This window comes from Bombina bombina, chromosome 1 (genome assembly GCF_027579735.1).
Source record: "Bombina bombina isolate aBomBom1 chromosome 1, aBomBom1.pri, whole genome shotgun sequence".
NCBI classification, from domain to species: Eukaryota; Metazoa; Chordata; class Amphibia; order Anura; family Bombinatoridae; genus Bombina; species Bombina bombina.
The window spans coordinates 594,587,984-594,614,592 of record NC_069499.1 but is presented as its reverse complement, the minus strand read 5'-3'; the positions used below and the strand labels follow the sequence as shown (position 1 = coordinate 594,614,592).

Sequence of the window (26,609 nt, the reverse complement as noted above, 5' to 3'; positions counted from 1 at the left end):
ACACAGTGAGGCTGGTAATTATACAGGGGCCGGGTTACACGCACAAAGGATGAGTCTGTTTGGATACAGGGAATAGTGTTACACACTCTGACATGAACAAGTAATGACAAGGTAATGGGTTTATACATGTAGGCGAGGTTAGTAATCATACAGTGGCCCATGTAACACCATTATTTCCTTGGGCCAGTTGGTGTTATTTTCATGTAAAATGAAACACATGGTATAAATATATGGGTTCTTTATTCACTCATCATAGAGATTACATTACATATTCTGTAGTTGGCCATATACTTGGTTGATCCACACAAAAATGACAAGTTGGGAATATAAAAGTTTAGTAAAACAATGAGACTATTTAATCAATACAGGTAACAGCAACATTATAAACATTATTAAAAGGCATGTTTGTGTTACTGTGCAATTATTATCTGCAGAATAGAGAGGTGGGGTAAAATGCAGTACTTTGCTGGTGGCGCTTAGTCTGAGTCTGAACTGCTAGAGCTTCCATGCTGTAAAAATAAAGAGAGGAAAAAAAATCAGAGTTGTGAAAAAGAATATAGATAAATGATTAACAACAAAGAGAAGCATACGAAGAGACCATAAAACAGAAATTATTCTCTTAAATGCAGTAAATTAAAGGAACGCTAAAGTCAAAATTAAACATTTATAATTCAGATAGAGCGAGCAATTTTAAGAGGCTTTCTAATTTACTATTTAATAATATTCTTATTGAAAACATTATTAGGTTATACAGTATGCAAAACAATTTGCTATGCAGGATACAATGTTTTGCCGATACTCGGCATTTTACAAGCTTTATATATCAGTTGTAGAGTGTCCATTATGAGCGTCCCAGCGTGGTGCCATATGGCATCTGCCGAGCAGTCATTTTGGCTCATACAATATTATATACATTGGTAATGGAAACAATGAAAAAGATAACACAGATATCATACATGGTTCTCAGAACAGCTATGAGTTAATACATAGAAATGAAATGGGCCTCTCACCCTGGTAAAAAGCGCTAGACATATACTAAATCCCTGTGTTTATGTCCCTGGCCTGGATAATCTGCTCTGGGCGTCGCTTACTTTTAGTCCACTGCTCTAACATAAGTTTGTGTGTGTCTATCGTATCCTGTTTTATGTGGTGCTATCTTTCTAGGTGAATCAACGTATCTACCTGTTTTTGCCATTCTTCTATTGTAGGGGCTTCCAATGTTTGGGTATTAGTATCTTAGCGCTGTTCAGCATGATCAGCAGCAGGGCTTTGGTTGCTTTGTTAGCTGGCTTAGGGAGCGAAAGATACAGCAGTGTTTTTGGGCTGTTTGGCAGTGGTTTACCTCTATGTGGCTGAGTATTCCCATCCAGTAGTTGTCTAACTTAGGGCAGTCCCACCAAATGTGAGTTGGTGTTCCAACCCCCCCACAATCTCTCCAACACTTGCTAGAGGCATGTTTGTATATCCTTTGCAACCTGCTAGGGATAAGTTACCATCTTGCCAAAAATATGTAACTGGACACTTGCACCTTTGTGGATATTGAGGCTGTTTTGGTGATTTGAAAGGCTGTTTGCCACTCTTTATATGGTATCTCAATTTGTAATTCTTTTTCCCACACTTTTGTGTATGATGTGTACTTTTGTGTATGATGGGAGAACATGTGGGTCTTCTGCAAGAAGTAGTTTGTACGTTATGGAAATTGTATGTGCCGTGGGGGTGTTTCATAGGCATAAACTCTTGCCTAGTGAGACTATGTTTGTGCTTATGTGTCACGAGGAAATGATTCAGTTGTTTAAAATTACATGCCCTATCTAAATCATGAAAGTTTAATTTTGACCCTTTAAAGTGAAAGTAAATCCTAGCATTTTACAAACACTAGGATTTACTATTGAAACAAATAAAGGGGACTTTCATTCATTAAGTATAAGATACTTCATGTAGAAAGCTCCTTTATTTGATTCAATCGATCACAGTTTTTAGCTCCTACAGCAGCCCACGGCTAAAAAAAAATTGACTAAGAGGTGACGTTTTCACCTCTTAGCCAATAGCTGTGTGGTATATCCGGCTTGGCGCCCATGGGAGCCGGATTTACCGCACTGCTATTAGCTAAGAGGTGAAAAGACACCTCTTAGCCAAAAAAATTTTTAGCCGTGCTCTGCTGTAGGAGCTAAGAGCGGCGATCAATTGAATCAAATAAAGGATCTTTCTAGATTAAAGGACCAGTCAACACAGTAGATTTGCATAATCAACAAATGCAAAATAACAAGACAATACAATACCACTTAGTCGGAACTTCAAAGTATTAGTAGATTTTTTTTCTGACAATTTTAAAAGTTATGTCTTTTTCCACTCCCCCTGTACCATGTGACAGCCATCAGCCAATCACAAATGCATACACGTACCATGTGACAGCTATCAGCCATTCACAAATGCATACACACTTATTCTTGCACATGCTCAGTAGGAGCTGGTGACTCAAAAAGTTTAAATATAAAAAGACTGTGCACATTTTGTTAATTGAAGTAAATTGGAAAGTTGTTTAAAATGGCATGCTCTATCTGATTAATGAAAGTTTAATTTTGATTGAGTGTCCCTTTAAGTATCTTATACTTCATGAATGAAAGTGCCCATTATTTGTTTCAATAATGGCCCTTTAAAGTGATTGTAAAGTTGAATAATTTAAAGCCCAGTATTTAAAAATAATCTTAAAAACATGGGCACTTTAAATCATTAAACTTTACAATTACTCTTATTTTTTAAAATACCTTTTTGTTACTTTAAACACGATGATCCTCCGCCCGAATTTCCTTCAGTATTGAGCAGATCGATGACGAATCCGCCTTCCTCCAATCATTGTGTGCCCCCTTTGGCATCCAGCTCGTGAGGCACACAACAATTGGAGGGAGCCAGATCATCATCGATATGCTAAATACTGACGGAGATGCGGGCGGAGGATCGGCGGTAAGTTTACTGTAACAAAAAGGTAAGTATTTTAATAAAGAAAAGTAATTGTAAAGCTTAATGACATAAAGTGCCCATGTTTTTAATAGTATTTTTAAATACTTGACTTTAAATTATTCAACTTTACAATCACTTTAAGTTTAGAGACACATTCAAAGAAGGAAAGTAATTAAAACAATTAGCTTAACAGAAAAAAATAAGTTCTACAGGCACCAGGTAGGCAGAGCAAGATTGATCCATAATGTGCCCAAATAGAATGATCAAAACGTCCCTTAGTTAAGCATTAAGAAGCCCTCCTAGGAAACATTAAATATACTGGTTTATCTTCCGATACCCTGGTTTATAAAAAGCAGAAACACAAAGCTTCCCATACTTAGTATTTTTTTTTTTTTTTTTAACTATGCATCAAAATTATCCACTGAATTTCAAAACATCTGCATATAAAATAAATGTTTTTAAAGCTTTTTATTTTATTTATTTTTTAAAGGTTTGGAGGCTCATGACACACCCCATCTTGGTAAGTATAACCACTTGCTTTTCCCCAGAAGTACTCTATATATATATATATATATATTGTTACCAATGCACCAGGGAACTCTGGGTAAGATATGCATATTATATAGGATAACCATATTGCAGCTTTAAAAAGGGACACATATGAAAAATACATATGTTAGGGTTCTTATACAAAACATTTCTTTAAACAGCCCAGAAAACAGCCCTGACTCATGCTTTTTGCTTCCAGCACTGTGTTCAACCACAGCAATTCCCCTTGGGATAGATGCAGGGGAAAAAAAAGAAAAACACTTCTGGACATCTGTTTGTAGCTTATTAACTCTCTTAAGCAGAAGATAGGTTTGATTTGCTGCTTGTTGAAACTTATTTCCAGAGAAAAAGCAATGCAAAAGTTATGGTGGATATAAAAGCGTGATATTTAAATCTTGCATTTCATAAAAAGTAAGTCATAGGAGTAGATTTATTAAGCAGTGGATTCTATTTTTTATGCCATTGTTTTAGGCTCACCTGTAACGGAAGTTAAGAAGCACCGGTCGTAAGACCACTGCTCCTTAAAGGGACAGTCAACACCAGAATTTTTGTTGCTTTAAAAGATAGATAGTCCCTTAATTACCAATTCCCCAGTTTTGCATAACCAACACAGTTATACTAATGCGTTTTACCTCTGTAATTACCTTGTATCTAAGCATCTGCAGACTGTCCCCTTATTTCAGTTATTTTGACAGACTTGCATTTTAGCCAATCAGTGCTCCCTCCTTGGTAAATTCACATGCATGAGCTAAATGTTATCTATATGAAACACATGAACTAACGCCCTCTAGTGGTCAAAATACATTCATCTTAGAGGCGGCCTTCAAGGTCTAAGAAATTAGCATATGAACCTCCTAGGTTTAGCTTTCAACTAACAATACCAAGAGAACAAAGCAAAATTGGTGATGAAAGTAAATTGGAAAGTTGTTTAAAATGACATGCCCTATTTGAATCACGAAAGTTTTTTTTGGACTTGACTGTCCCTTTAACTTCTCCGCTACCTTTGATTGACACCCCCATACTAGCGGCCGCCGGTGAGGAATCATGTCCACTCAACCTTTAATTATTCTAACCCATAGAACTATTGTATATAAAATTAGCAAATCTAGGCAAGTATCCCCACTTGCTTTTCCCCAGACTTTGACATTTTTAGTTTTATGGCCCTATAATTTCCTGGGAATTATTCTGGACACGTTTGTATTAATTCCGGTACCAGATAATACAAGCAGTCAGGGCTTGCATAGTGGTGCTGGCTTTGATAGAAGAGACTTTGGATATATTTCCATTTGCATAGTTTCACAAAACTGTTGAAATTGAGCTTAAATGTACTTGAAACCCACATTTTTTAGCTTTCATGATTCAGATAGAGATTGATATTATAAACAACTTACTTCTATTGTAAAATTTGCTTCATTCTTTTGATATTGTTTAATGAAGTTGAACACATCTGGCGAACTAATAACAAGAGGCATTTATGTGTTACCAAGCAAATCCAAAAATAGAAGTAAATTGGAACGTTGTTTAAAAATAAAAGTGATCTATTTGAACTACAAAAGAAAAAATATGTGGGTTTCATGTCCCTTTAATGTCCCAGTAGAAGTGAGATCCCCTAGTTCAGTCTCCATTAATGATGCAGAAATTAATAAAAGTGTTTTAGAAAAACAAAATAAGGGAAGTGAATAGCAAAGAGAAATACAGAAAACAAATTAAATGTATGCAGAGGAGCATGAAGAGTTAGGGCCAATAATCAAAAGACCACATCAGAAAGGAATGCAAGCAGGTTCATTGGCTTGGAGCTGAGAGGATGGTACTAGGCTTCCGGTTGAGGGTGGAGCATCTACACGCTGGTTGTGTTCCTCCGAGGTGGTGGAAGTGTCGCTCCTACCACGCTGTTATCTCCCTCCGCCATCCGCCTCGTGGCCCTTCTCTTTTAGGGGCTGGATGTGGGCATTGGCACTACAGGTCCCGGCAGTGCTGGAAACCATAGAGAAAGCGGTTTGACCGCTAAAAGATTGCTGAGCCGCATAAGGAAAGAAGTTGCAGTGAGGAAAAAAAAAAACTACCGTTTGGGAGCTGTGCTGTTGGTTATGAACCAGCGTTTCCTCAAAGGTGAAGCCAGGAGCGTTGCCGGAATTCAAAGCCCCGCTGGTAGGCTGAAGCAGAGGATAGACGGAGGTGTCCGGTATTTGTCTGCTGTGCCGTGCGGGTAGAGGATTAAAGATTCAAGCTCCTGGGCCTTTTGTGTGGAGCCAGCTAGCCCTGCCTGGTAGAGAATTTTACACCCTGCTATATCGCTGTGGACCAAGCAGCGTCTGCTAAAGAGCCTTTATTGCAGCAGCAAGATCTGTCCTTACACCTGAAGCCGCAAGTATTAAAAATTTGCTATATGGGGAGATACTTAAACCAATTTTTTGGATAAAAAAAAAATATCCTTTAGCTGCATAAAAAGCTGGACAAAAGCGTTCTGGACGCTAAGCTGCACCTAAATATTCATGCTGTCAACAAATTATTAAGGGACAGTTGCCTTCTGCTATTTTCTTGTTTTCTTATTTCTTAATTAAAGGTATTAAAAGCCATCTTAGTCTGTGAATGGTATTGAGAGGACGGTAAAATAAGGAAATAGCTTAAGAGTTAATTTCAGGGCAGGATCTTCAGTATTATGGATTGACAACTTTGCCCTAAAAGAAGAGGATAAGTTAAAGGAGGAAAGAAGCTTCTATAGCAGATTTATATGTAGTACATATAATCCTCTAAATGTTAGATAAGTTGTAAGAAAGTTATTAATCTGGACTTGATATAAATTCTGCTTTTCTTCCCTAGGATCTTTTCACTGTACAGGAAAAGTGGCCTCGCTTTTCCTTTTATACACATTTATGTAATAGAATTTAATTTTTCTATGTTTACTTAGTAGTAATTTTGAGAGAGCTATTTGTTAAATGTTATTTGTTCTTATGGGATATTAGTCACCTTAAAAGGGGAAAAAAAGAAAAAGGAGAAAAAAAAAATCTTCTTTTTCCTTGTCTATAAACACATACACAAAAGAGATTATTTTTGATTTGATTAGATGTATTGTTTTTTTGGATTATACAGGTGTTGCTTCATCTTACACTATTAAGGTCTGTTTATATATCAGACTGCACACGTGTTTGGCATGTAGTGTGCTGGTTTTTGTGTTTAATTTTGAATTTTATTGTTTTTTTTCTTGGTTGAGTATTAGCACATGGATAGATTTATCACGCAGGCTAAAAACACCTTACTCACTATGCCTGCAAAAATAAGGGATAGGAAAGTCAGGAACACAGATACTAGTCTAGACTCCGTTACTGAGGGGGATATTTCTACGTTAAATATGCAGCCCTTAATGGCTCAACTTACAGAATATTTTACACCTCAATTTGCAGAAATTAAACAGGATCTATCTAATATTTCCTTAGAGATATCCTCCCTATCCTCTGAAGTAAGACACTATGCTAATAGATTAACGGAGGCGGAGACCAGAATTTCAGATCTGGAGGACCTAGTTAATAATCAGAATAACCAAATACATAAACATGAATCTAGAATTTGTAATTTACAGAATCGCCTGGACGACCTAGAGCAGTGGTTCTCAACCAAAGTGACCTCAAGGTCCGGTCAATTTGAGCTGAACCTGTCCAGGGCCCGGTAGTTATATATATATATATATTAAGCAGCAGAAGCGGGCTGATCAGCCAGGCAAATAGGACCTGGGCCGAGGGACCAGCAAGTAGGGGGGCCCACAAATGGCATCTCCACGGATCCTGGTGCGTTCCTTAAAGGGACACTGAACCCAATTTTTTTTCTTTTGTGATTCAGATAGAACAGGCAATTTTAAGCAACTTTCAAATTTACTCCTATTATCAATTGTTCTTTGTTCTCTTGCTATCTTTATTTGAAAAAGAAGGCATCTAAGCTATTTTTTGGTATAGGATCCTGGACAGCACTTGTTTATTGGTGGATGAATTTATCCTCCAATCAGCAAGAACAACCCAGGTTGTTCACCAAACATGGGCCGGAATTTAAACTTACATTCTTGATTTTTAAATAAAGATGACAAGAGAATGAAGAACATTTGATAATAGGAGTAAATTAGAATGTTGCTTAAAATTTCATGCTCTATCTGAATCACAAAAGAAAATAAATTGGGTTCAGTGTCCCTTTAAGCTGGAGTTTTCAGTTGCCCTATCAGTAACTAAACAGTTAAGTGTGGGTTTAGTGGGGGCCCTGGAGTGTGGGGGGGGTCCTGCCGGGGGTCTGTCGCTGTAAGGGCCATGGCGTGTGGGGTCTGGCTCTGAAGGTTGGAGGCCCTTTCTTTGGCCCTTAATGTTGGGGGTCCTGGCTCTGGAGGTTGAGGGGCATGTTGGGGGCAGGGCAGGGAGACTACCATGTTTATTTGCATAACATTGAATACATTTGGGTCAGTATGAGACAGTTTTCCTGGGGCATTGATTGGTCTCAGTCTGCCCCTGGTATGCAGTGGGGTAAGAGTGTGCAGTGGGGGCATGACAGGTCGGGCCCACCAGCAGGGCTATCATGGCCCGGTACTGGGCCACGGCCCGGCTGTTGAGAAACCAGGACCTAGAGGATCGTTCCAGGCGTAATAATATTAGAATTGTAGGGCTACCTGAATCATCTGAGTATGAGGATTTGTTGAATTTTACCTCTAACATATTGCCTTCAGCTTTAGGGTTTCCTCCCCAGCACATCCCCCTAGCAGTTGAAAGAGCTCATAGAATCGGTCCAAAAATAAGATTAATGGGTCTGACAGAGATAGAATGTGTATTTTTAAATTCCTTAAATGTCAGGATAAGATTGAGCTTATGAGACTCTATAAGAAAATGGATGTACTCTTGATAGGTAATAAGAAAGTATTATTGTTTCAGGATTTCTCGACTGAAACCTCCGCTAAAAGAAAGCTCATGGCACCCTACTGTACACAACTCATTAACAAGGGCTTAAAAGCTCGACTTATATACCCTGCTAAGATTGTTCTAGAGGATAAAGAAAATAGGTTCACCTTTAATAACGTTACAGAGGTACAAGAATATATCTCATCTATGAATAAATAGATGTGATAGATATGATACATATTAAAGGGACAGTACACTGTAAAATTGTTTTTCCATAAATGTATTTTCAATGACTTGTTATACCAACTGCAGAGTATAAAATATTTGAGAAATTTCATTTTCGGGTTTATTTGTGTATCTGAAGTAGCTGGTTTTGTGCTTTGAAACCACAGCCTATTACAATGGATTGAGCTTCAGGTAATATCAGATCTCATTATGTTATCACTTTCATGTACACAGACTTGCTTCCTTATCTTATATTTGTCTGGAACACCAAAGCTCAATACATAGAGAGAACAATGGAAAATTATCATTTTATTACTTAACTATCATGCCCCCACTGAGGATGTAATCTCTTCTGCTGGCTGTGTTTACTTAGGCTTGTCAATAGCGTATACGCCAGTATCAAAACTTTCAGTATAGGTTGGGAAACCACAAGCTAAATCAGCTATTTCAAATGCTGAAATATGAGTAAAGGAGCTACTTGCAACCAATTTAATACACTCTAGCAGGTAAAAAGGATCATTGGGAATAATTTAAAGGGGAGAAAGTTTTTGGGTGAACTGTCCCTTTAATTACCTGTTGTGAGATGTCCATATACTTAAATATATTTTATGTATGTTTTATTAGAGGTAAAGTTTTGCTTACTATTACAAGTGTTGAGTATAATTTGTCTAAACCAGACACTGTATATTGATAAGGATAGGTTTTGTGTATTCCTTCTTAATTGGCCTTTATGGCGGTACCCACGTTGTTTAGACAATGCTGAGATTTTTATGGGTTTTTTTTTTTTTCTCCCCTCTTCTTTCCTCCTTATCTCTCTACCCCTTGCCTCCCCTCTAACCCCTCTCCATGATGTATTTGTTCGATATTGACAAGTAAAACCGCTAGATAAAATATAGGAGATAAGATGACTTTTAATCAAAGTAAAAATGTGAACTTGCTGTCATGGAATGTTGGTGGAGTATCTTCTCCAAGGAAGCATAAACTTATAATTAAATGTTTAGCCAAATATAAACTGGATGTTGTATTCCTGCAAGAACTACATCTCTCTGAAGTAGAATTACCCAAACTCAAGATGAGATGGGTGGGAGATTTAATAGCTACACCTGTTAGAAATAGAAAGGCCGGAGTAGCAATCTTATTTCATAAAGATTTAGATTTTAAAATTATTAATACAGAACTGGATGTGGAAGCTAGATACATTATTGCTTAGGTTTTAATTAATGGTGTATTATGTAATGTCTATGGTCCTAATATACATAGCCCATTATTTTGGGAAAAATTAAAAGCAAAATTATATCCCTTTAAGGGACAGAATCTTATAATTGGAGGTGATTTTAACATTTCTCCTTTCCCGGAGCTTGATAGACTATCAAAGAAAAAGCTGTATGATTATAATAGAAGTGCAAAAACCCTTAAATCCTTTCTCTCCAAACTTAAGATGTTCGATATTTGGAGGATTAATAATCCAGATGCTAAGGTTTATTCATGTGAATCAAAGTCCCATAAAACCTTTTCCCGGATTGATATTTTATTTGTCTCAGAATCACTTTCCCTTATGAATGTAATTCCGCGGATAAATGATATAGAAATATCTGATCATGCAATTATTTCTTTAACATTTCCGGCCCTAACAAAATCAAAAAATGGCACTCAAAATTTTGTCTTTCCACGTTTCTGGGTGAATAATCCTAGATTTATTCTTTGGCTGAAGCAAAAATGGAAAGATTATGTCTCCTTTAATATTGCTAGTTTTAATAAAATTGAGACTTTTTGGGAGGCTTCTAAAGCCGTGCTAAGAGGGGAAATCAAGGCGTACTTATACGCCTGGAACAAAAAAAATAGGGCAAGTGAAATCCAAACTGCTAATAGGATAAGGAATGCATACAGAAAATTTTGTAATGAGAGATCCAAAGAAAATTGGGAAATATATTGTTCAGTCAGAAAAGATCGGGATATTATGTTAAAGCAGAAATCATATCGGGAAGAGGTAAAACTTAATATTCAAATTAAAGGTTCATTTGGCTGTTCAGCTAAGCATCTAGCTAGGTTAGTTAAGAATAGAAAGAGCCGGAACTTTATATCCGCAATTAAAACAGAAGTAAATAGACATCTAGATACGGAAAACATAAGTCAAGCTTTTCATGCATTTTATAAGAAAATTTATAATAAGGTTGATATCAATATGGATAATCTAGAAAAATTCTGGACAAAGATAAAATTGCCTACAATCTCGGCTGAATATCTTAAAATTTTAAATGCACCGATATCAGGCGAAGAAACTCTTAAAGCAATAGAGAAAATGAAAAAGAACAAAGCTGCGGGCCCGGACTCTTTACCCGCAGAATATTATAAAATTTTAGCAGATGAAATAAAAACTTCGCTGGAAAAACTATATAATGATTATTTTTGCTCTAATTATCCTATGTCTAAATATTTCGCGGCGGCTAATATTTCTTTAATTTTGAAGAAAAATAAAGATGCGGAAAATCCGGCCTCTTATAGACCGATATTGGTACTTAATAGTGATTATAAGATTCTAACTTCTATTATTGCGACTAGATTAGCTAAGGGGCTAGAACATATTATACATCCCAATCAGACGGGATTTATGACTGCCAGAAATTCATTAAAAAATATTCGTAAAGTTACATTACTATTAGATTATTTCTGGAATTTGGAAAAGAGTAAATTAATCAAGAGGACCACCGATCTTGCGCTGCTCACGCTTGACGCAGAATAAGCGTTTGATTCGATTATCTGGCGTTATTTATTTCAGGCTCTGGAAAAATTTGGCTTAAAGGATCAATTTATTTATACAACTCTCCGATATCGTATTTAATAATTAATGGTACTCAGTCACCGAAATTAACACTTGAAAGGGGTAGCAGGCAGGGATGCCCATTATCCCCTCTCCTATTTAATATGGCACTTGAACCGCTTACAATATGGTTGAGGGATAATCTATCGGGGGTTTCCTTTGGTTCCCATACTATGAAAATATTACTGTATGCGGATGATCTTCTATTAGTTTGCGAGAATACCTCACAGACTATTCCGATTCAATATATGTTAGCTGAATTTAGCTCTATCTCAGGCTATAAAATAAATTTTGAGAAAAGTGAACTTATGTGGGTAAATAAATTAAGGGCAAGTTATCAATCTCATCCTTTTAAAATAGTAGAATCCTTTAGATATCTAGGCATTATGTTACATAAAAATCCACAAAAATGGTATAATTTAAATGTCCGTCCAATTCTAGAGAAGGCAAAGAAAGATCTTGTGCTCTGGGCCTCTTTTCCTCTATCTCAGCCCGAATCAATTTAATTAAATCTAGTATTCTATATCCATTACAGAATCTACCTTTGTTGCTTACTAATGGAGATATACAGTGCTTTCAAAGATCTGTATCTAGGTTTATCTGGGGAGAGAAAAAAACCTTGTATTTCTTTAAATAAACTAATGCAGAAGCGTAATGCAGCAGGCTTAGCACTTCCCAATCTCCGATTCTATAATCTGGCTACTTTAGCCAAGATAACGTTAGATTGGATTACGGACTCTAATAATTTTGCAACTATTGATCTAGAAAGTTTTCTTATACAACCTTTTGCTTTAAAAGCTATGTTACATTGTACCTTAAAGTTTCTTACATCCAAGGTTAGATCAATGATTACAATAAAAATATTATTATAGCTTGGCAAAAGTTTTGTAATATTATGCAAATTGAACCACATTTTTCAAAATTTCTACCCATAGTTGGGAATCCAGACTTCATACCAGGGAGTCAATATAAAATGTTTAGATTATGGGAAGAGAAGGGGCTTATTTATGTGATTCAAGCGCTTTCTGAAAATATGGAAATGCTTCCTCAAGAGACTCTTTAATCAATTTGGCTTGGATAGGAATAATGACTTTGCATATCTTCAGCTGTCTCATTTTTATTACAAACAGAGTTCTTCTGTAGATGCAATGGGTAAATGGGTAGACCTTAACATCTGTATTAATAAATTTAGAAATGGTAATACATCTATCTCTTTATTATATGATCTCTTGCTGGCTAAACAAAGTTTGCCAGTGTTAGAGAACCTACGTAATAGTTGGATAAAGATATTTCCTGGGTTCGAGGAGGACACCATTAAGCATAGTTTTGATTCTTTGGATAAATGTGTTATCCCTACAAACTGGAAAGAATCACATTTTAAACTTGTTAATAATTATTATCTGACTCCTTTCAAGATGTCACGTTTTTTTCCTAACCAGTTTTTTGTTTGTAACCGCTGCCGGTATCCTAATGCGGATATATTACATATCTTCTGGCTTTGTCCTAAAATATTTCAGTTATGGCAAAAAATTCAGTACTGGCTTACTCAGATATTTAAAGAACTATGGCAAATATCTCCAGAGCAGATACTATTTTTAGAGTTACCTAATGACATGGCAGTGCATTTCCAGTAAGTGGTTAAAATTTCTATATTGACAGCAAGATTCCTTATTATTAAAAATTGGTTGGCCTCTGTAGCGCCCTCTATGGGGGCATTTCTTAAAGAGATTCAAGCACATATAATATTTGAGTCCTTCTATAAAAGATTAGCCTCCGAAAAAAAAATAGCAAAATTTATTTACACGTGGTTACCAATAATTAAGTCCTATCCGCTTGCTATACAAAAAAAATATTCTTAATCCATTTCTTAGTTCCAAATGCTTTGCGGATCTGGTAGTATTGAACAAATTTCCACCGATGTGGGTTTCAAATTTCAGAGAGGTGGGTTAGGGGATGGTAGGTGGGGGGGCTCCTGAGGGAAAAGAGGAACATTTCCTTTTCTTTTCTTTTTTTTCTTTTTTTTTATTTATATATATTGTGGTTTGTTTGTTTTTTGGTTTGTTTTGTTTGTTTTATTAATTAGAAAATATCTCAACATATAGATAAATATGTTTCATGTTATTTTTGCAAGATATGTATCGAAGCTATGTTTTTGTTTCTTTTTTCCTGTCATTTTTTTGTTGACCTCCTTATTTGATGATTATTGTATGTGATCTTTGAGTGAGAATAAATAAAGTCTTTAAAAAAAAAAAAAAAAAGAAAGGAATGCAAGCAAATATACAAGAATTTACACATGTAGGACACAGTAAAGAAATATTTAAAGAGAAGATTCTTTATTGTTAATGAGAGTCATGAGACTTGGAAAAAGAGTTGAGAAGGATGGGAAAGAAAAATGAATGAGGAAATCTGGGAAGAGGGTAATAGTAGTTTATTCTCACCTTTCCATGTCCATGTCCATGCCCGTGTTTATGCCCATGTTTATTCTTCTTGAGCTTTCCATGATGTCCTCCTGGGGGAACACAGCCAGGTGGATATCCAGCAGGGTACTGAGGGTAGCCTGGGGGAGCTCCATGTCCATGTTGACCATGGTGTCCATGTTGACCATGGTGACCATGTTGTCCATGGGGTCCTGGAGGGCAGGGAGCAGGGTATCCCCCTGGATATCCCCCTGGGTATCCCCCTGGGTATCCGGTATGAGGTGGTTGAGTAGAGCCTGGATAACCTGGGTATGGTTGCGTGCCAGGGGGAAACTGCCCAGGGTAGGTGCCTGAGGGAGGGGGACAACCTGGGGCTGGATAAGCGGGTTGCCCATAGGGGGTTCCTGAAACAAAGCATGGCCATGAGAAACACAGGGAGCCTCAGTGAGGGACATGGAGCAGAGATAAATGTCAATTATTAGCTGATTGGAGGGGTTGACATTTTGCATTAATAAATGTTCCTTAGGCAGTTAATGATAAACCTTCAAGTTTCTACAGTTACAGCTTTAAGTATAATATGAAGAACAGTTCTTCATGCATGAGAGTGCACATCGTTTCAGATTCTCCAGTTGAACAAATCTCTGGAGTTATGTTAAACTAAGTGGGTGATTTAAGAAGCTCTGCACATCCTGGTTAATAAGCACTATTACAAAGCATGGCTATTGAAGAAGTCTCAGTAAAGATATTTCAATTCTTAATGAGTCTAGGCCAGTGTGTGGTCTTAACAGGATAAATAGGAGCAGAATGGGATGGATAAAAGCCCTTAATTTACAAGAAATTTGTACATAGAGCGTAAAGCCTAATCATTTAATTTTCTGTTTATAAAGCAAAGCAAGGATAATAAACTTGAAATGCATTGGGCATCAGAAATGTAAGGTAAGAGGGAAGTGTTGTATGGATAAAAATAGAACATGACTAAGTTGTATTATAAATATAGTGTATATGTCCTTAATGAACATGTGGGTCTGGTGTAGGTCTACTCTGTGATAAAAGTATGTGAAATGATAGCCAATGTGTTTGATAAACATATTTGCTACATTAAATCTTACACAGTAGGTTCACACTTAGTTCAAATTTGAGGCAAAGTAGAAGGGTCTCACCTTGGTTTGGATTCCACATGATGAAGAATCTTGAAAATAGAAAGCAAAAAAAAAATCATTATTTTATTGCATCAGCACATTAGTAGTATGTTTCCTTTTAAACAATATCTTCATCAAGTACATAACAAGAACAAATTTCAACTAAAAAGTCCATCAAAATAAAAGCTGAATATTTGTTTGCTCATATTATGATAAGGTAGTGGGTTTTTTTTTATCAAGTATAGCAACACCTACACAGAAACTTTCTATGTTCTTTGATTCCAAGAAGAAAGGACAAAATGAGCTCTTGAACGCAGTATAGCAGTGAGGCTGGCACATGACATAGAATTTACTGTAAGACTGTGTTGTGGTATCCCTGATGACTTTAGCTTATTTAGAAGCAAAATGTGTTGAGGATACATAAGTTGTTTAGTGACACAAGACATTATAGCTAAACAAAAATCTTACATTGCTACATTGTATTTACATATAACACAACATATTTACTTCTTAGTGGAATGTTTTAACTGTAAACATAGTAAATTTTAGTAGTTTTAGTAGTTGCTTCAGCTATTTAAAGGGATAGAAAGGTCAAAATTGAAATATGTATGTGTGCTTTTCAATTTCATAGTAACATAGTAGATGAGGTTGAAAAATGACAAAAGCCTATCGAGTTCAACCTACACAAATCTTAATATACTTACAAAAAAAGCTTCAGTTGATCTTAGAATTAAAGGGCCATTATCCACTCATTTTTTCTTTGCATAAATGTTTTGTAGATGATCTATTTATAAAGCCCATAAAGTTGTTTTTTTAATTTATAATTTTGCTTATTTTTAAATAACATTGCTCTGATTTTCAGACTCCTAACCAAACCCCAAAGTTTAATTTGAATACTGTCAGCTACCTTCTCCAGCTTGCTCCTGTTTGTGTAAAGGGTCTTTTCATATGCAAAAGAAGGGGGAGGGGGGAGGGTCTTATTTCCCACTTGCAGTGGGCTTTCCAGCTGCCTTTGCAACAGAGCTAAACTGAAAGCTTCTAAGTACGTTTTTAAACAGTTTTATACTGGATTTTTATATCAGTATCTGTGCATCTTATTCTTTATAGTAGTGTCTATTACATGCAGTTATATGAAAATGAGTGTATACTGCCCCTTTAAGGAATATGATTGCTTGTGTTAAATGGGTCACCTTTTTAATGGGATTAACTTGTTTCTAACCAGAAATGTATCTATACCATTTTTAAATGTATCTAAGGTATTGGCATTTACTACCTCCTCAGATAATGAGTTCCACAATTTGATTGCTTTTACAGTGAAAAAACAATTAAGTTTCAGGAGATTAACTCTCCTTTCCTCCAACCTTAAATTGTGACCACTTGTCATAAACAATTTTCTTGGAATAAACTGAGCTTCTGCCATCTCTGTATATGGGCCTTGAATATAATTATATAAAGTAATCATGTCACCTGTCAAGTGCCTTTTTTTTTTCTAGAGAAAACAGACCCAGTTTGGCTAACTTCTCCTCATAGTCTAAATTCTCCATTCCCCTTATTAGTTTTGTGGCCCTTCTATTTTAAATAGAAGCATTTTTGCAATATGATTACATTATCAAAAATGCTTCTATTAAATGCCATTATTGTTTTTCAGTGGCATACAGACATATGCTGTAAGTGCCTGCACACCAGTATTCAAACTCACTGTGCCTATGACATAAGTTGTGTTATACAAGCCAGTCTGAGGTGGTGTGTGACTAATGCTGCACGTATCCAGGGGCATATTTTGGCCTAGTCAAACAAGGCAATTGCCTAGGGCAGCAGATTGAAGATGTATATAATTGGAGATTTTGTCCAAGGAGCTTATATTCTAGGTGGTGTAATAAGAGAGTGCACATTGTGCTTACAGTTTAGAGGCAACTCTGAACCTTTAAATTATTTAGCTGGCTATTGCCTTCAGTTCTGTTGGCTTTCAGCACGCAGTATTCTGTTTAGGGAAGTATTGTTTAAAAAAATCTGTCTTTTTTTATATGTATTGCAGCAATATATAGATGTATGTGTCAATGTATGTGTATATATGTGAGTGTGTATGCGCACGCCTGATGGTGTTTGTATAACTGTGTGTGTGTGTATGTGTCTGTGACTATGTATATATGTATGTGTATATATGTGAGTGTGTGTGCGCAAGCCTGATGGTGTTTGTATAACTCTGTGTGTGTGTGTATGTGACTATGTATATGTGTGTGTGTGTGTGTATGTGTGTATATGTGAGTGTGTTTGCATGCCTGATGGTGTTTGTATAACTGTGTGTGTATGTGTCTGTGACTATGTATATATGTATGTGTATATATGTGAGTGTGTGTGCGCATGCCTGATGGTGTTTGTATAACTGTGTGTGTATGTGTATATATGTGAGTGTGTGTGCGCATGCCTGATGGTGTTTGTATAACTGTGTGTGTGTGTATGTATGTATGTGTATATATGTGAGTGTGCGCACGCCTGATGGTGTTTGTATAACTGTGTGTGTGTGTGTGTGTGTATGTGTCTGTGACTATGTATATATGTATGTGTATATATGTGAGTGTGTGTGCGCACGCCTGATGGTGTTTGTATAACTGTGTGTGTATGTGTATATATGTGAGTGTGCGCACGCCTGATGGTGTTTGTATAACTGTGTGTGTGTGTGTGTATGTGTCTGTGTGTGTGTGTATGTGTATATATGTGAGTGTGCGCACGCCTGATGGTGTTTGTATAACTGTGTGTGTATGTGTCTGTGACTATGTATGTGTATATATGTGAGTGTGTGTGCGCACGCCTGATGGTGTTTGTATAACTGTGTGTGTATGTGTATATATGTGAGTGTGCGCACGCCTGATGGTGTTTGCATAACTGTGTGTGTTTGTATGTGTCTGTGACTATGTATATATGTATGTGTATATATGTGAGTGTGTGTGCGCAAGCCTGATGGTGTTTGTATAACTCTGTGTGTGTGTGTATGTGACTATGTATATGTGTGTGTGTGTGTGTATGTGTGTATATGTGAGTGTGTTTGCATGCCTGATGGTGTTTGTATAACTGTGTGTGTATGTGTCTGTGACTATGTATATATGTATGTGTATATATGTGAGTGTGTGTGTGCACGCCTGATGGTGTTTGTATAACTCTGTGTGTGTGTATGTGTCTGTGACTATGTATGTGTGTGTGTGTGTGTGTATGTGTGTGTATGTGTGTGTGTGTGCACGCCTGATGGTGTTTGTATAACTCTGTGTGTGTGTGTATGTGACTATGTATATGTGTGTGTGTGTGTGCGCGCACGCCTGATGGTGTTTGTATAACTCTGTGTGTGTGTGTGTATATGTGACTATGTATATATGTATGTGTATATATGTGAGTGTGTGTGCGCAAGCCTGATGGTGTTTGTATAACTCTGTGTGTGTGTGTATGTGTCTGTGACTATGTATGTGTGTGTGTGTCTGTGAATATGTATATATATGTGTGTGTGTGTGTATGTGTGTGTGTGCGCACGCCTGATGGTGTTTGTATAACTCTGTGTGTGTGTGTATGTGTCTGTGACTATGTATATGTGTGTGTGTGTGTGTGTATGTGTCTGTGACTATGTATATGTGTGTGTGTGTATGTGTGTGTGTGTGCGCGCACGCCTGATGGTGTTTGTATAACTCTGTGTGTGTGTGTATGTGACTATGTATATATGTTTGTGTATATATGTGAGTGTGTGTGCACACGCCTGATGGTGTTTGTATAACTCTTGTATAATATGTTTGTTTATGTGTATATGCAGCTGAAAAACAATTATAACTTTAGCTTGAAACATTTTTTTTCTAATGGATGTATAATGCAAGAATCCTATTTACAATTGAAATGCACCAATGCACATTTCAATTTTAACCTTTCTATCCCTTTAAGAGCATTTTCATGAATGTTTTCACAGTTACCAGAGATCAGTGTTTAATTTCTTCCATCGTTGGGGCTGGAATTTATTGTATTGTATCTATTGTATCCACATACCATGGCTCAAGTACAGTATTCATACTGTAAAACAGGGATTAAGGGATTTCATGTAATTGTCAGGAATTAATGTTCTCATTTAAAAGTACAAACAGCAAGGCATTTCCTGATTTAAGCAAGTGCTTTCTTCATTAAAATTCCAAACCTCACAAGCACATGTAGAAAAAATACTGTGTATTGTTTCTGAGGAAGGGAAATTCCTATGCTGCATAATAAAACTGTCTATTATGCTTTATTCCATGATTGTAACAGAGCATACAATTATCAACTATTTCCAATTTACTTATATTATCATATTTGCTTAATTCTCTTTCCTTAGATCATTGGTTTTCAAACCTGTCCTCAGGCCTTCATGACTCAGATAGAACATACAATTTTAAACAACTTTCCAATTTACTTCTATTATCAAATGTTCTTCATTTTCTTGTTATCCTTTGTTGAAAACAGGAAGGTAAGTTCAGAAGTGTGCACGTGTCTGCGGTACTAAGTGGCAGCCACTTTGCAACAATGTTATACATTAGCAAGAGCACTAGATGGCAACACTATTTCCTGTCATGTAGAGCTGCAGAAATGTGCACACATTTATCCAGATATCTCTTCAACAAAGAATAACGTGAGAAAAATACAAATTTGATAAAATAAGTAAATTGGAAAAAAAATAAAATTGCATTTTTTATCTCAAAAATTAAAGAACAAATTTGGGTTTCATGTCCCTTTAAAGAAAAGGCTTTCTCCCTTACCCAGTGATGGGATACATGCACCCCTTTACAGCATTACATGTATATGTTTTTCTTCCTTTAAATCGTGTTATCTATTATAGACCATAATCTGCTATTATGTGTCATCCTAAACCCTGTCTAGTGAAAGAAACAGTAAACACAGTATATTTGCATAATCAACAAATGCAAGATAACAAGACAATACAATAGCATTTAACTCTGAATTTCAAATGAGTAGTAGATTTTCTTCTAACAAATTTCAAAGTTATGTATATTTCCACTCCCCCTGTACCATGTGATAGCAATCAGCCAATCACAAATGCATATGTGAAATGTGAATTCTTTCACATGCTCAGTAGGAGCTGTTGACTCAAAAAGTGTAATTATAAAAAGACTGTGCACATTTTTTTTTAATGGAAGTAAATTGGAAAGTTGTTTTAAAATAACATGCTCTATCTGAATCATGAAAATTTAATTTGACCTGAGTGTTTCTTTAAGTTTGTAAATCAGTTTATTAAAATGTGTCTTGCATTCCCTTAATACCAGGAATATATTTTCAATGCAAATCTGTTCATAATTTGCTAGATACAAGATTTGTAACATAGAAAATTAATATTTGTTGGCATGTTACAAAGAAATATATATTATTATTTTTGTATATACTGTGAGCATATTCGTGTAAACAAGATTATGAGTTCTAATCAGCATGGCTTTAGGAGAAATAGATCATGTCAAACTAATCTAATTAGATTCTACGAGGAAGTAAGTAAAAATATAGATAAAAGGGAATCAGTTGATGTGATATACTTAGATTTTGCAAAGGCATTTGATACAGTGCCACATGAGAGATTAATGCACAAAATTAAGGGACTGTGAATAGCTGAAAATGTTAGCTCATGGATAAATAACTGGATAAAAGAAAGGGAGCAACGAGTAGTAGTGAATGGATCATACTTAGATTGGAAAAAGGTAATCAGTGGCGTCCCCCAGGGATCAGTACTGGTCCCTGTTTTTTTTTAATATTTTTATAAATGACTTGGAGTAAGGATTAAATAGCGACATCTCTATTTTTGCAGATGATACTAAGTTAAGTAAGGTCATTAGGTCAGAGCAGGACGAACTCTCTTTACAAAGGGATTTGCTAAAATTAGAACTATGGGCAAGTGAATGGAAAATGAGATTTAATACGGAAAAATGCAAGGTTCTACATTTTGGAAGTAAAAATAAGCAGGCTACGTATTTTTTAAATGGGACAAGACTTAGCCAAACACAGGAGGAAAGGGATTTGGGAGTAGTAATAGATAACAAGCTAAAGATGGGTGCACAATGCAGGGCAGCGGCTTCAAAGGCTAATAAGATACTAGCATGTATTAAAAGAGGCATTGATTCAAGGGAGGAAAGCATAATTCTGTCATTATATAAAGCCCTGGTAAAACCTCACCTTGAGTTTGGAGTGCACTTCTGGGGACCGATTGCTAAAAAAGATATTGCAGAACTAGAAAAAGTTAAGAGAAGGGCCACAAAGCTAATAAGGGGATTGGAGAAATTAACCTATGAGGAGAGGCTAGCCAAACTGGGTCTGTTTTCTTTAGAAAAAAGGCGCTTGAGAGGTGACATGATTACTTTATATAAATATATTCAAGGCCCATATACAGAGATGGCAGAAGCGCGGTTTATTCCAAGAAAACTGTTTCTGACAAGAGGTCATAATTTAAGGTTGGAGGAAAGGAAACGTTTTTTCACTGTAAGAGCAATAAAATTGTGGAACTCATTACCAAAGGAGGTAGTGAATGCCAATACCATAGATACATTTAAAAATAGTCTGGATAAATTTCTGTATATAAACCAAATTCATGGATATGATTGCTAGTATTAAATGGGTCACATTTCAATGGGGTTATTTAAGCTTAAAGGGACAGTCTACACCAGAATTGTTATTGTTTTAAAAGATAGATAATCCCTTTATTACCCATTTCCCAGTTTTGCATAACCAACACAGTTATAATAATATACTTTTAACCTCTGTGATTATCTTGTATCTAAGCCTCGGCAAACTGCCCCTTTATTCAGTTCTTTTGACAGACTTGCAGTCTAGCCAATCAGTGCCTGCTCCCAGATTACTTCACGTGCACGAGCATAGTGTTATCTATATGAAATATGTGAACTAATACCCTCTAGTGGTGAAAAACTGTTAAAATGCAATCTGAAAGAGGAGGGCTTCAAGGTCTAAGAAATTAGCATTTGAACCTCCTAGGTTAAGCTTTCAACTAATAATACCAAGAGAACAAAGCAAAATTGGTGATAAAAGTAAATTGTTTAAAATTACATGCTCTATCTGAATCATGAAAGTTTATTTTGGCCTCGACTGTCCCTTTAACTGGAGCTTTTTGAAAGTATTTTAGATTTGTATAGGTTGAACTCGATGGACTTCAGTCTTTTTTCAACCTTATCTACTATGTTAGCATTTTTTACAGGACTGCATATGAAAGTTACTTTTCCCCCCCCCCCCACAGTTTCTTTTATCACCATTATTACATTCCTGCAAAATACATGACGACAACAACCCTTTGGAAAGTGTCCCCATAATGCATAGAGCTGATGTAAATACCCATCTGCTGTCTCCTTTTATCACTTAATTATTTTACAGCAAGATTTAAACAGCTGGCAGATTTTATATGAGCAATAACCTGTTACAACACTTACATACCAAATATAAACTTTACTATGTCACCAGGAGCGTGCACCTTTCTAGACACAGCTCAGACTGAGTGTGCCACCTTTTTCTTACTTTCCTTGAGTAAGGTGTCAAAACCTACTGTTTCCTCTTCCCTTTCTGTCTGGTCTTCTCAAGCTCCTGGATTGCTGGGATGATCCTTCACTTGTCACCACTTTGTGCCTAAACCTCCACTGTATTCTTCCATTGGCACTCAGTTACTGTGCTGAATAGAGGTGTGAAACTTACCCACTAAAAGCAGGCTTAATAACTGACCCTCTGGCAATCCTTACCAGTGCTTCTTAAATGTTACATATTGCTGGTGCTTGCTCCCATTCGCCATATAAGAACTTCCCAGTCACAAAAGAATAAGTAAATACTTGTATTATAGTTCTTTCTTGAATGGCAAGTTATGGGTTAAAAGTAAATTATAGATTCAAAAAGCGCAGGCAGCAAAGCATCCAGAGATGGTTAAGTAATGGCAAATAGAAATCCTTTCTATAAAGGGTTATATAGACTACCTGTGACGTATATAATACATGCAGATAATAACGTCTTAAGTATTCCATTTGGATGGGAAAAAAAAAAAGTAGTTGAGTTTTAGCTACAGTGGTCATAATGAGTTCTTGGTTGGTAAAACATAGTGCAGACACATTCCTAAAGGTGGTATATGCAGGTAGGAGCGTGTCAATTCATCTAATATTTACTGGAAAAGTAACTTAGTCATGTTCTATAGATAACCTTATTAAATAGTTTTATCCATATTATATAGTCCCTAATGAACACATTTTTTTCATGAAAAATTCAGGTTTTATTTTTAAAGTAATTTTTAAAAATTACACTGATTTTACCATACAATGATTTTTAATTAAGAAAAGAACGGTGTGCACACTACAGACCATTCAATCCCCCTTTAACATCTTACAAATATTCCTTCGAATTATAATTTATTTTTTTATGAAAAAGTAATTATACACGATATCCCAGTGGTCTGTCATTGCCAAAAATGTTAATATTTCATTTTAAATACAAATTTATCTGGTGTTTTTTTTTCGAATGTTTCAAAGACCTATGCCAAAAATTTCAAGCTGGATCACCCTATTAAACTCAATAATTTAATGAAACTATCAAATTCCACATTGTTTATGGCTCCTTAGAAAGACGTGTATTCAGCTATATCGGGCTGATCTGAATGCTGAAGATGGCAGCCGCAAGTAATCTGTGCAAATCTAAATCTTAATGTGTTACACTTTCAAAAGAATAAATCTGGCTCCAAAAATTGGCAAATGTGGCTGGTAGTAGCCGCCATCATCCGTATTCAGATCGACTTGAAATAGCCAAATGCACATGTCGAACAAGCACTTTAAAATTGTGTGTTACATATTTAGAATTGTGCACATTTTAAAAGCAGTGGTTACAAAGATATAAAAGGTTTAAAGTCCCTTGTTTGTATACGTTTCAAGCATTGTCAGCAGAAGCAAACTGCTTAGTGGTGACTTGGCAGAGGTTTGTGAGGATTGTAGTCCCAGATATTAATCTGTACGGTGCTATAGCCTGGACAGGGTTGCAAACAAGCATATTGTCTTGTTCAAGTATTAATTACACACAAATCGCTCTTCAGGGCATCAATTTTGCTAGAAACCACTATACTAATATTCCTCCTTGTGGCATTTGTAATTCATAGCTGTCCAGGAAAATATGGATTGAGATAGCAACCCTAAGCTTGGAGGGGGTAGCTGCAGCATTTAAAAATATGTAGGTTTCTGTGTATGCCAACGTCAGAAGGCAGACACTACACAAATCCCCAAATAGATATAATCTATGACAATCCAAGACATGAGCAAGTAAGAATCAGGGAAGTCACTAGGGGAACATTAGTAGCCATAACAGAATTTGCTTTTATGAATTACACAGCACTGTTTAGTGCACTATTGTTGCTATATGAAGAGATGCTGGACAAGATATGATGCTGCTGAGGTAGTGACTAATAGAATAGATATGTATAGGTGCATATATAATCTATAGAAAACTAAAGAAGGTGTGTACATTTGCTTGACAGGAGAATGCAGCACTTCCTGTTTCACAACTAGCGGACACTGGTACACCAATGAACCAAACTAAGGAGTGGCTTGCAAGCTGAGCACGGAATGCATAAGAACTATACTGCTCACATACTGTGTATACTATAATACAGGTAGCCCTCAGTTTACGCCGGGGTTAGGCTCCAGAAGAAATGGTTGTAAATCGAAACCGTTGTAAATTGAAACCTTGTTCATGATGTAAGTCAATGGGAAGTGAGGGAGTTAAGTTCCAGGCCCCTCTCAAAATTGTCATAAGTAACACCTAATACATTATTTTTAAAGCTTTGAAATGAAGACTTTACATGCTAACCAGCATTATAAACTTAATAAAATAATCACACATCACAGACTATATAATTGAACTAAGTTAAATGAGCAAAAACCATTTGCTAAACAGCATTATAAACCTAATAAAATAATCACACAACACAGACTCTACTTGCATTTTTCTGCAAACAGTTCTTTCTATGCATTCCAGTCTGGACTGATTTATAGACAGGAAGATCTTGTTCCTTTTAAAACTGCTCGATAGCTCAGGTCTTGTTAAACTGATTGATTTCAGCTTGCTTGGCTTGCATATAGTTGCTGCAACACAAGTGGACAGCTCCACCTACTGGCTTCAAGGCACTGCTTCTCGATGCTTTTCAATAGCAGTCACATGACTGAAAAAAAGGTTGTTATTCTGAAACGGTGCAAATTGAACCGTTGTAAACCGAGGGCCACCTGTATACAGATATTACATATAGCCCATGCACTTATTGTGCATAATACATATAGGCATCCTAATATATATATATATATATAATATATGTGTGTGTGTTACCACTTTATACTGCAATATACAGATTAAAAGGTCCCAGGCAATGTATCATAAATCAGATTCTATACTGCTCACGTAGAACATGCTATATCATACATACTGAAAAGTCATTCACATACGCAGTTTATATGCATTTTGTACAACAAACCATTGCAATATACAGATATTCTAAATGGTTTATATTGCCTGTACATGCAATTCTACAAAAATACACAGTATAGAGATTTCTCTCAGGTTATAAACTATAGTATGTAAAATACTCTGTCTAGAAATTTTCTCTCTCACACACAGAAACACACACACGCTCATTATTTGAAAGGGGATGATATTTTACTTTCAGATTATGTAATTATGCATAAAAACAAACAACCTCTTAAGCACAGACCTTAAGTGGCTTTAAAAGTAATAAGATAATACATACCTCAGACTGATGCCAGAAACCAAAATCTAGTGAACGCTTTAGCAGAAGGTCATTTGCTTTTATATGACACAAAGCAGACTAGCAGGTATATCAGGGAGTGGCACAGAGTAGAACAGGTAACCCAGGGAGGGGACAGGCTGCTGAGGGTTTTCACACAATACACGTCATTAGTCTTTTAAACTACATTATCACCACTCCCTAGACCAGGAATTAATCACTGTGGGTCATATGACTGGTGCATACAGCTTTATCATTGTCCTGTAGTAGCTCAGTTCATGCTTCAGTGTGATACCAGCAGTGATACCAATAAAATGCACATCACTATAATTAATAACACAAAAAAACCAAACACAGAATGAGTGCAGCAATATTTTTATTATTGACATCTTGTTGACAGATTTGACACAGTCACTTTCGTCCCTCACACACTTGCAGCACGGCCTCTGCACTTCTCTTGGCTTCATCCAACAGGCAAGAAACGTGCTCTTGAGTCTATGCGGAGAAACAAATATACTGAAGTGGAAACCTCATGGCAGTTTTTGACTTTTTATAAAAACTCTCCCCAAGCCTCTGTCACAACCTTACTAGGGATGGGCAAATGTTTTGGTATATTTCTTAAAAATGCAAATTAAAAGCAACTTTCCCTCTGTCAAATGTAATATTCAAATATTAACATTTGACTGTTGATTCCATATAGTATAAATGGGAGTTTATGGAAATCAACATTCAAACATGGTAATCAAATGTTACATACAACTGAATGTTAATATTCATTCTATAAAAACATTAACTGGATGTGAATGAATTACAAGGGGACATTCTACTATTTAAATATTACAAAGCTGATAGATATTTGCCCCT

At 36.1% G+C, this 26,609-nt stretch overlaps 2 protein-coding genes across 2 annotated transcripts in view; both read right to left on the bottom strand.

Moving 5' to 3' along the window:
- Positions 1–223: 223 nt before the first annotated feature.
- Positions 224–25,869, bottom strand: LOC128645701 (annexin A7). The gene is made up of 4 exons (XM_053698898.1): positions 25,749–25,869; positions 14,996–15,024; positions 13,857–14,239; positions 224–509 (listed from the first exon to the last, which is right to left on the bottom strand). Exons 2-4 carry the CDS (start codon positions 15,012–15,014, stop codon positions 477–479), a joined length of 435 nt encoding a protein of 144 aa, XP_053554873.1. The 5' UTR covers positions 15,015–15,024; positions 25,749–25,869; the 3' UTR covers positions 224–476.
- Positions 25,870–26,104: 235 nt separating this feature from the next.
- Positions 26,105–26,609, bottom strand: part of FTCD (formimidoyltransferase cyclodeaminase) — a 96,309-nt gene continuing 95,804 nt past the window's right edge. Inside the window, exon 14 of the mRNA XM_053698897.1 lies at positions 26,105–26,240. Within this exon, the coding sequence (XP_053554872.1) occupies positions 26,157–26,240 (84 nt within the window). The 3' untranslated portion in view covers positions 26,105–26,156. The remainder of the gene's footprint in view (positions 26,241–26,609) is intronic.